This window comes from Arachis ipaensis, chromosome B09 (assembly GCF_000816755.2).
Source record: "Arachis ipaensis cultivar K30076 chromosome B09, Araip1.1, whole genome shotgun sequence".
Classification (NCBI taxonomy): domain Eukaryota; kingdom Viridiplantae; phylum Streptophyta; class Magnoliopsida; order Fabales; family Fabaceae; genus Arachis; species Arachis ipaensis.
The window spans coordinates 5,059,750-5,071,846 of NC_029793.2; the positions used below are offsets into that span (position 1 = coordinate 5,059,750).

General features: G+C 35.0%; 1 protein-coding gene across 1 annotated transcript; it reads right to left on the bottom strand.

Moving 5' to 3' along the window:
- On the bottom strand, positions 4,058 to 5,100 carry LOC110266728. The gene is made up of 4 exons (XM_021111697.1): positions 5,011 to 5,100; positions 4,536 to 4,604; positions 4,288 to 4,400; positions 4,058 to 4,217 (listed from the first exon to the last, which is right to left on the bottom strand). Exons 1-4 carry the CDS (start codon positions 5,098 to 5,100, stop codon positions 4,100 to 4,102), a joined length of 390 nt encoding a protein of 129 aa, XP_020967356.1. The 3' UTR covers positions 4,058 to 4,099.

Below are 12,097 nucleotides of genomic sequence, written 5' to 3' on the forward strand. Positions count from 1 at the left end.
TACTCGTAAAAATACTAAAAAAATCAGAAAAAAAATTATTACTATTAGATTTAGTAGCGAATGGATTCAAATTGTAAAATTCTCTCCGATAACATGTGAATTTGAAAAATTGATTGGCAAAATTATGGAGGTAGTTGTCTTTGTAAAATTTTTAACGATAATTTTGGCATTATAAATTCGAGTTTTGCATCATATTATTGTCAGATTTATTCCTCGACAAATTTAACAATAATAAATTATTTCATATTAATTAAATTAAAATATTCTAGCAAATTTATTTCGCAATAAATCTGATGGTAAATTTAAATTTGATTTTTATTTTTTTTATTTTTTTGAACATGTTAGAATTTGATATACCATCGTCAATCTGTCGAGAGTTAATAATCAAATCTTAATTAGTGAAGATCAAGTAGTATTTTTAATAAAAATAGTCAACTGTAATATGAAATAATAAGTGCAGAAGAAAAAGTCAAAGACATAAACTACCAATATTGCAAAATAAAACAAAAAAAAAATCCTAATCAATACGTGTCCTAGTAATTATCATCGTCGTCATCTTCTTGGTTCTATTGAGGCGGTGGTCTAAATAGTAGCGTCGATGACGGTCTTGGTGCCTATGCAGTGGACGAGGAGCCCCTTTAGAAGCGGCACTGCCACTAACGTGCATCTGGTTATAGTACACTGTTATTTGGTGTCACATCCGATGGATCTACCGTAAGACCTCGAATTTTTAGAAGTTTTATCATGTACTATTTTTGATTTATTTTATTCATTCAAGACTTTATTTTCAAATTATTTTATTAAAGATAATTAAATATAATTTTTGATAATTTGAATTTAAATTAATTAGGACTCAAAGATTTTTATAATAATTGAGTAATTTCCATGTTTAATAAGACCCTTGAGGTTTAAGATTTTCAATGTTCAGACTAATTTGAAAGAAGGAGACTTTGATTAAGATTTAAAAATGTATCAATGACCTAAAGTGTGATTTGAGTTTTAAGGTGAACCTAAGCATTATTTGAATCAATTTGAGAAAATTCATAAGAGAATGATATGTTTAGCTGTTTGACAACAGATTATGATATCTGAATTGAGTTTCTGAAAGATATATGAATTTGATTGTGAATTTTAGAATAAATGAATAAAGAATGTGATTCTTAGTACTATGTGGACTAACTATATTAGTATTATTATTGAAAGTAAATGGTCAAAGCATGACTTTCAAAAAAAAAAAAGTGTCAATATGTGATTATAGAAAGTAAGTGATTTGAATTGTGATGAGATTGTTTAGTTAGCAAAGATGTGGGTTTCGTCCCGCTTGCATGTGATTTAATATGATTATTCTAATTGAGAATTGAGTGATGATATTAATTACTTGTCTGATAAGGATAGTAAATTTGTCTCGCTTACTCAGTACTCTGTTATTATGTAGAGATGGTAATTTTGTCCCGTTTATAATGAGGATGGTGATTTTTGTCCCGCTTATAGTTTGATGATGATGATTGATCTTTTGACAAATGTGATTACGAGGAATTATGATTACGATTTTGGTGATGACTATGATTATGTATGATTATGATTATGATTGTGATATAACAACTGAGTTAGCAAGGATGTAAGTTTTGTCTCGCTTGTGTCATTGATGAAATATTCGCGCTTGGCAATTATGGTGGTTTTGTTCCACTTGTTCGGTGCTGCAATTGACATGTGGAATGGTAGTTTTGTCCCGCCCACATTCTCTCTTATCGTAAGGGTGGCAAGCCACTCTCTCAGATAGTAGCGCTGTCTCTAGTGAGAAGGTGGAAGGACACTCTCGCGCAATTTTATGTTATATTATATAGACTTCTTGGAAGTTCTAATATTTTCTCCTAAGGATGCACGATAGAGAGGGTATGTCCAGGTTAGCTACTAGATGTGTTGGGTTCTGACAATATAACCAGGGACGGCTTTATATATATTGTAGTGGGGGCAAGCACCCCACTACAATTTGAAATTTTTTTGAGTAGTATATGATAATAATATTTACGGAAAAGCTCTGCATACAAGCCCTAATGGCTTGTATGCTTTACAAGTTCATTAAACAATAAAATCAAAATATGCGCTGCTTCAGGTACGTTGATTACACGCGCTATATAACATCACGCGTATATCTAACTACCAGATTTAAAATATTTCTTTCCTTTTTCGTTTTTAGGTGTGTTTTTAGAACTGGGTGTATTCTGCAGCCTGTGTATTTACAGTTTATGGCTTTAAAAGTCATTCTGTAGTTGAGTTGTTGCGGTTCGGGTGTATTTGAATCATATCTATGGGTGTATTCACAGTTCTGACACGGTGTATTTTGCAGCCTCTCTCGGTTGTTGATGACGAGCTTGTTCCAAAGGTCGAAATGACCTTTACCACCCTTGAAGATGCTGGAAAATTTTACAGGAACTACGCCAAGGCTGCAGGTTTCTCTACAAGAGTTCGGTGCACAAATAGGAAGGGAAACGAGATTAAGAACCAACTGATTACATGTAGCAGAGAGGGAAAATGGAAATCTAAAATATCTCCGACCGAGAAGACCAATCCGACAGCCGGTCTAAACTGTCCTGCAAGAATTTATATACACACATTGAAGGATGTCGGTGCTTGGATCATTTCAAAGGTTGTGCTGGATCATTCACACCCCTGCTGTCCAAGCAAAGCAGAGATGCTCAAACGGCACAAGGAACTAAGCATGTCCATTCGTCGTACGATAGAGAACAACGAGGAGGCCGGTATCAGACCAAGCAAAACCTACCAATCATTTGTTGCTGCTGCCGGGGGTCACCGCGAGTTAAATTTTATCGAAAAGGACGTGAGGAATTACATTACCAGGGAAGCGCGGAATGTTTCCGAACAAGAAGATGCAAAGGAATTCGGAAAATATTTGTTAAGAATGAAAGAGAAGAATCCGAATTTCTTTTTTGAGCTCCAACTCGAAGAGGATCAATCGATTAAGCTGGCTTTTTGGGCCGATGCAAGAAGCAGAGCTGCCTTTGAGTATTTCGGAGACGTCATTTCATTCGACACCACCTACAATACAAACAGGTAACAAACTGCCTCTGTTTATGATGCTAAATTAATTTATTTTTACTAATCCGCATCAGAGGTGTATATTGGCTGTTTCATTGGGTATATGCTAACTAATGATTTTGCATTCTGGACCATGGTAATTTGTTTCAGGTATAATTTGGTCTGTGGTTCTTTTGTCGGGGTGAATCACCACGGTCAGTCAACACTTCTCGGATGCTCTTTGATGAAGAACGAAGAAATTGAATCATTCAAATGGTTATTTCAAAGCTGGCTTCATTGCATGGGAGGAAACGCACCGAAAGGGTTTCTCACCGATCAGTGCGCATCCATGAAAAGGGCTTTAGAGGCCTGTATGCCAACAACAGTTCACCGCTGGTGTATTTGGCACATCATGAAGAAGATTCCAAGCAAATTAAACGGGTACAAGGGACATGCCGATATCGAACAAGAAATGAGCCAAGTTGTTTGGAACTCTTATAGCAAAGACTCATTCGATAGGAATTGGAACGATTTTCTGCTGAATTTTGGTCTGCGGACAACAAGTGGCTTTCAGGTAATGTCTTTTTAAAATCTGCAGCAGAGGTGTAAATTGTATGTCCCCTCGGGTGTATTTACAGCCTGTGTTTGGGTGTATTATGCAGATTCTTCATATTTTACCACCTGTAATACAGCTTTTGAATACATCACAGACAGTTTACCAGCACAGATAGTTTAACTATGGGAAAAAATATACATGGAATAGAAGTTGTTGTTAAATGGCAAATATTTACATCATTTGTTCAATTTACAAACTACCAAGCAGTTGGATTACCCAGTTTCTATATCAGCAGAATTAATCTGACAAAACGGACTTAATAATACAGAGGATGGCTTCGACAGCCTTATAGCACTACTCTCTCTAATTGTCCGATCTCTCTGTGTATTCATCTCACTGAATAGTATCCGGGAAGCGTACTCCACTCTATAGTGGTCCACCTCCTCCTACAATTAAAACGTATATTCTGTTTAAACAGCAATATTAATTCAGTAAAGTAATACAGAGTTATATGGTTCTAAAGACAGTTACCTGTGGCCAATTATTCCATTGATACTTCCCCTTTTTGATGTTTTCCGGCTCAATTAACTCCATCCACTTCATAACGTACACAGCGCAGTCATAGCTGAAAACGAAGAAAATAAATTACAGTTCTCATTTACAAAAGTTTAATGTTCAGAGTCACAAATTTATACCTTATTTTTTGGCCTGATATTTTAACATATGGTGATTTAATTTCCTTCTCCCTCTCCCCTTTCTGCAGAGGTTCCCCGCCGGCATATGTTATCAATCTTGAAAATACGTATCCCTTAAATACGAAAACAAATCAGTAATACACCCGAATGAATGGACAAGATACATCCAACTGAATGGACACTATACACCCATCAGAACTAAAGAAATAGACCTATCTATTAAAGTAAAGAAGACAGAGGCAACTTACAGTGAATTTATTAATGGCCTTTCTCTCATCGGTGTCCCTTTTTGTTGGGGTGTTTTCTTGCTGAATCCTCTGAGTCTTGTTGAGTCTCAGACTCAGAGGTAGAAGTGTCACTGTCAGTAGCTGTTTCTGTCTCCGAAGACGATGTTGGACTCGCCTTCCTTTTTTGTTTTTTTTATTTCTTGTTTTTTTTTCTTTTTTTTTTCATTTTTTCTCTTGCTCTTGTCTCCGCCATCTTCACAATCCCCTGAAACATGAGATATTTTAGCTAGCAGCATTCAGGTAAATAAAATACAACCAACATATTATGTTTACTTACCAAAATTTCCTCTCTTTCTGCAGTCATTCTTTCCACCAACTGCTCCTTAGTCTAGTTCGCAATCCAAGGCTTTGGTGGTCTTTCAGCCCTCTTCTTGCCTTTGTTTTCTGAAAGATGAAAGTATATTATCATCAGGGCAAAGAGGCAGCCATCAATTGCCTTCTTCTTTTTCTCCTGGTAGTCTGTGATGCCCTTGATTATGAAGGTCAAAACATGTCCCCTCCAGTTTCTCTCCGATATGCCGTCCATCTATAGATATGATTCAGATAAATCCATATATATCAGTTAGGTATCACTCAAACATGCTTCAATATCAAATTAATTGAGATATCAATAAGATACACGCATATATGAGTCAGATACACCCATTGATAACAGTAAGATACACCTATATGTAAGAATCAGATACACCCATTGATAACAGTGAGATACACCCATTGATATTATTCAGATACATTCATATATATCAGTCAGATATCAGTCAAACATGCTTCAATATCAAGCCACATTACAAGTTCAAGCAGTATTCACCCCCCAATCTACGGAATAAACCCCCCAAAAATCAACAACAATAGCAGGAGAACTTATTACAAGAACGTAGAATGACGTAGAACTTAGAAGAACAACGTAGAACTTGGAAGAACGACGTAGAACTTAGAACAGTGTAACAAAGAAGCAACAATAATAGTAAACCCTAGAAGAACGACGTAGAAGAAAAGTAAAATATACAGTAATCTTAATGAACTTACGTTGAGTGTTGTTGCTTTGTTTTCTCTTCAGATTCTTCACAGAGAGTGTGATGTTGTTTTGATGGAGGTTTCGAACAACGATTTGTATATTTTGAACTTTGATTTTTGCTCGAAAATGGGAGCGTTTCCTTGTTTTCGAAGCGTTTTAAGAAGTGGAAGAAGTGGAAGAGTCTGCCATACGTAACCGTTTGTGTTGAGCGCGTGATTTTGACGCGCCATGTTATGTTTCTTTATGCGCGTGTCTTCGATTTGGGCTGGGCCAACTTGGATGCTTGTAAACTTGTATGTGTAGCAGGCCCGTAATATTTATTTGTCCCCATTAAATTATTGAATTTGACCCCACAATAATTTTTTACTCAACTTTTAGTATTTAATAGTCAATTTAAAAACTTTATATTAGATGTTTATTAGAATAATCAATTCTCAATTTAAATGAGATTTGTGTTCTTTCTTAAAAATGAACTCAAAATATATTATTTATCTTTTTTTAAAATTAGTTTTATTTTTTTTATAGCAACTACATTAATTGAAAGAATTTTTTTAACTATGAATATCACTGAGAATTGGCTTTTAATTGTATGAGAAGTGAATTTTTAAATAATTATTTAGTATTAGAGTTTATTTATCTTGTATCCTATAGATATATATTATGATTACAAATTGAGAATATTTTTATTGAAAATTCAAAAAATTTAAATTTTCAATATATTTATTATGCAGTTATTAAATAAAAAATTTAAAATCTTCCATTAATAGTAAGCTTGTCATGTGCTCTTAGAATATATGTTAGCTAAATCCAAATTATTATTATGTTATATATATTTTGTCCCACTATCAAAATTTTTTGGATTCGTCACTGAATATAACCGATACGTGAGCTCACGCCAGTAGAATAGCATGCATTATATTACATTTGTTTGTATATTGCTTGAAATTGTTTATTTGTTTGTACTTTTGTAATTGGAATATGTATGTGTGTTTGCTTACTTGTTTGTGATTGTGATTGTTGGTCCAGAGTCGTATGAAAATGATATAATTTTTCAAAAAAGAGATTGACTGAATGGTAAATATGGAAAGAAATAAAAAGTGAGTAATACGCTTCATGATTCAGAAATAAGAAAAGTAAGCAATAGTGAAATTAAATTGGTTAATTATAAGAAAAATGATAATTTAGAAAAGAAAATGATATTGAAAAATATGCATTATGAGAGAGTAGCAGTTGAATTCCTAAAAGTTTGGAGAACAAAAGGGAATCAATCGTAAGAGAAGGATTCATAAGACAAGCATTAATCAACTGTGTAAGGCGTTTATATTTTATATCTTTTCATGACATTTTTAAAACCCTTACTGATATCGTGTGATTTGGTTCTCACTCGTCTATATCCTAATATTTTTCATGAAATAGACGAGGAAGCCTTTAAAGATTTTGACTGAGCATTGAACGTGTAGTAGTTTATTTTTAGAGTGAATTTGAATTTAGTTATTTTTTTCGCACTGTTCTTTTAGAACTCATTCTCGTATGAGAGGTAAAAAATTGTATTATTTGTTGTATATATACAAATATGTGTAAAGAAGTATACTTGATGTATTTTTATTCATGATAATATATGTAGTTGTTTGAGTTGTAGTAATTGTTGATTATCTTGTTATAATTAGACTATGGAATGTATGTATGTATAAAAAATGCCTTCTATTTTAAGTTTCAATTTTAAAAAGCTCTTATAATATGTAAGCAAGTAATACAGTGAATATAAGTAATACATTTGCCATTAGCGATATCATGACTTAAAATATGATATTCTGATAGTAAGGGTGTTACATTATGATATCAGAGTAATCTTTTCTATAAAGCCTAAAGAGTAGACTGAATATGCTTCGTTGCATCCTTTGATTACATGTCATGCATTAGGTCTTGTCAAGGAGACAGGAATTATGCGCATGACTGTCTTTCGATTAATGCTATTGGCTTACTTTTGCGTAATTCGTGGTATTAAGTCTGACCAACTTAGTATTATTGAATTGCGTATATGTGGACGCTAATACATTATCAAAGACAACCTAAAAATGTTAAGAAGCTAGTGATGATAGGTTGAGGACGTTAGGAATCAAAGGAGGTTAGTGTTAGGGTAACTATACTTGAGTGAATGCTAAGTTACTTGGATGCGATTAGGTTTTTGTTTGATAAATTGCTATTGTGCTGATTGTAATGGTTGAATTGTTTGATTTTGTGTGTGGGTTTTTTATTCTCGAAAAAACTAGTTTGCTTGATACACATATGGATTTTGAGAATTCTAAGAGGTTGCTACTTAAAGTAAAGATAGTGAAGTTAGAAATAATGTGGCCCGATCGAAAGAGTTCAAATCACGTTAAGATCAAATTTGTTATGATGATAAATCCTTCTAAGCTTTTGTTGTTTTAGAACTTAGCCATAAACCACGTCCCTAATCTGTTACAAGATAAGTGATGTTTTGACATATTGCCAGATAACATTAGAATATAGCCATGAAAAGAGATAATACTCTTTTCTTGATAATTCTGGTTTGGATAAAAAATTAAGTTAGATAAGTACCTTTATGATTCATGATGATGTTTTTATAAAATTTAAAAAAAAAGGATAATTAGTTAATTAAGAATTGTAGAGTACTAAAGATTTTGTTTAACTAATAAATTGATTAGTGGTTATTAAGGTCAATAAGAGGTCAAAGAGGATAACTACAAGGGTGAGGTCTTAATTCTTATTGATACAAATAGTTGGTCGTTTTGGAGAATTAGAAAGTGAATTCCGTAAGCTGTGACATTGCAAGAAGTTGTGAAGTATTGGATTTTAGAGAAAACTCTTGTTAATCTCATAATCCAGAAGTCAAAATCAACCTAGTGAGTCAATTTGGAGATTGAAGAAGTGCTAAGCCTTGAGTGATTCAAGGAACAGAAGATTATGGCTCACAATGCAATGATTTAGCTAAGGTATTATAGTCATGTGGGTGATAATGTTTCATTGGAGTTCCTTATTGGGTGTCGAATTTGTAGAATTAGTATTTTTCGAAATTCTATAGTTAGAGTGGAGTTGGTGATTATGAATTTAAGAGGCATAATTAAAGTTGCGTAAATTTTTTATGAAGAACTTAGTAAAGTTAAGGAGTGATTAAGCTTAAGTTTTGGAAAATGTCTATTCTTCTCTGAATCAGTCTATGCAGAGCAACATTAACTCTTACAACCCGGATGTTCAAGATGGTCTAGAGGTCGGTTGGTGTTGGACTGGTGTGGCTTCAAAGGTTTATGATGCTCGTAGTGATTATTTGTGACTCAGTAAGAATATGTTTAGTTGGGAGGATATGGGTAATTGGCTTTGGCTTTGGCATCAACATGTTCCAAAAAAACACAAATTTTGGCCTGGCTATATCTTCGGGAGGCTCTTCCTACTGCTGCATTTCGTTTTAGGAGGGGCATTTCACACACGGATAGCTATCCACAATGTTTCTCAGGTCAGGAATCGGTTTTACATTGCATTTGGGATTGTCCAAAAGCCCAACTAGTTTGGCATGCTTTGGGGATCTCCGGTCAACCAGTGGATTTGATGAGTCGGTTCTTATATAATAGCAAACAGCGCCCCTTTATATTCTTTTCTGATCTCTGGTGGGTTTGGCATTCGAGGAATAACAAGATCTTTCATCCTCACGAGCATTGGACCACAAATAAGGTGACTGGTATGGCCTTGTCTTTGGAAAAGGAGCTCCGAAATATTTTTGAGTTGCAACAACTGTCTATTCCCTCCACTATTAGTGGCTCTTGGATTTTTCCCTCAGTGGGTACCTTTAAGATTAATTGTGATGCTAGCTATCCTGGCAATGGTGCTCGGGTTGGTTTTGCTTATGTTAGCAGAGATTGGAAAGGAAGGTGGCAACGAGGCTATCTCGGAACAATTGAGAGTCGTAGCATTTTGTAAGGAGAGTTGTTTGCTATTTGGAGAGGCTTTCTTTTTGCATGGGACTCGGGGCAAAGAGACATTATATGTGAGACAGATTGTGTGGAGGCCTTTATTATTGTCAATAATTTACAGGATTACTCTAGTTTTATTGATCCTTTGGTGTTAAAAATTCGAGATATCATGTCTTGGAAATGACGTGCTAATCTCCGGTTGATCTTGAGAGATGTAAACACAGTAGTAGATATCATGGCAAAGACTGCAATGCGGACCCTTTCTCCTCAAGTGCAGCTTCCGTTGCCTTGGAAGGAGTTTGAGAGTAGTTTCAGCGGGACTGCCTTTCTTAGGCAGTTTCTTGTTTATTTTTATTTCTTTCTTTGTTGTTGTTTGTTTTCTTTTAAGTCACCAAAAAGCTTAAGTTTTGGAATGTTGTAATCTATAGTTGGAAGTGAGATTAGTCCCTTCTTAGGACTTATTGGATGATTAGGAGAGAAAAAAAAAAAGAAATATTGAGCTAGATCACGTTGAAGAGGTTGGATATTTGAAGTGAAAGTTGAGCAAAATTTTATTTTGAGGTAAAAATATAGCTTCAATATAATAATGTTAGCTGTTTGAATTGATTCTTGGTGTTGCAAACTTTGAAGTTCTTGAGTGAATTATCTGAAAAGCAAGTCAATGATGTATACAAATCAAAATTTAAGTTATGCAAACTATTCTTGATGGATGTAATGAGATTGAAAGTAATTATGTTTGAAGTATGAAAGGTGAGGATCTATAGTTGAAAGGATAGTCATTTCTCATGGAAGGTTATGAGAGAATAAAGAGATTATGGAATTGGAATGCATTGAGAAGGTTGATGGATCGATAAGAGAGTTTAAAAAGAATTGAAGTAAAGGAGCTTTTGATGTAAGATGAGGTATAGGTTATGACGCTGGATGTTCAAATGAACTTGAAATGGAGTGATGAATAAGTTGAAAAGAGCCTAATGTTTGATTTGTCAAGGGAATAAGAGTGTGTGAATGTCAGCAAGATCAGTTTAACACGAACCTATTAGATCTGTCTTGTGACGATTGTACTTCATTGTACATTTTTCTCATATTTTGTAACAAGTTTAATTTATGCAACTTTTTACGTCTCATCAATTATTGAGGGTGAAAATTTTTATAAGGTGAATATAATGTAAGACCCAATCTTTTCGAAGTTTTATTATAAACCACTTTTGATTTGTTTTATTCATTCAAAACTTTATTTATAAAAATGAGTAAACTATCATTTCTACCCATAAAAGTTGAAGACGCTGACATATCTATCAATCGAAGACGAAAATTACCATTTGTACCCATAAAAAATGGCTTTTGCAAGCAAAATTATCCAAACCCTAAAAAATTAAATGAAATTCTAAAACTACCCTTCTCTCCAGTCTCCATCACTACTACCATTGTCTTCTCCCCTCTTCCTTTTCACCCCTTTCCAAACTAAAATCTGTTCCAGAGAGCCAGCCTCCCCCTTTTCTCTTCTCTCTCTCTCTCTCTCTCTCTCTCTCTCTCTCTCTATTACGTGCTATTGTTCTCTCTGGTGGCGTCGTCGTCATCTGTTGCCTCGCGTCTCTTCTTTCCAGCCCCAAGGAAAGACCGCCGTTGAGTGGTGGTAGCATAGCCACGATCAGAAGTTCGCGTCGGAACCCACGGATCCGAGATGTTTGCCCTTCCCCATTACTACTCCATCAAGGTAAATAGAACTTGTTTTCACCTTATTTGCTCCGCTTCTCCTTCACGATGGCATTGTTGCTGGCCGTTCGTCGCGCGACACTGGTGTTCAAAGGGGTTCTATCGTCGTCTTCTTCAGCTGAGTCTATTTCGTGTCGCCCACAACCGCCTTTGTTCAGAGAGCTTGATTCTGCATCCAGGGAGGTTGGTACCAGATCCAGAAGCTCTGATTGTAAATCTGGAGTTTTTGTTTCTGAATGTTTAGAATGGATGTTGAGTAGTAGAAATTCTGAATTAGAAAATGTCTTGAGTTTATGGCGAGAAGGAGTAGATCTGACAAGGACTAAGATGGCGGCGACGATCTGAGGGAGTTGGAGATCACTGGAGGTGGCTGAGCCAGCTGAAGGTGGCATGCGAGGGAGGATGAAGGAGGTGATTATGGTGAGTGAGGCTGCCTCTGTGACTGAGAGAAGGGAGGGCCAAGAGAGAGAGACTGTGTGGAGGGAGGTCGTCTGGGAAGCTTGTGGATTTTGGATGGCGGCAGTGATGGTGGTAGTTAGAGATGAAAGTGGTGGTGAAGAAGAGTTTGGGTAGTTGTGAGATTTGAGATTAGAAAAGTGGTGGTGAAGATAAAGGTAATTTAGGGATTTTAGGTGATTTTTTAGTGTTTGGATAATTTTGTTGTGCAGAACCTATATCTCACGGGTACATATAGTAATTTCCTTCTTTTATGAGTAGATATGTCAGCGTTTTTAACTTTCGTGGGTAGAAATGGTAGTTTACTCTTTAAAAAATTATTTTATTAAAGATAATTAAATATAATTTTTGGTCATTTGAGTTTAAATTAATTAGAACTCAAAGATTTTTAT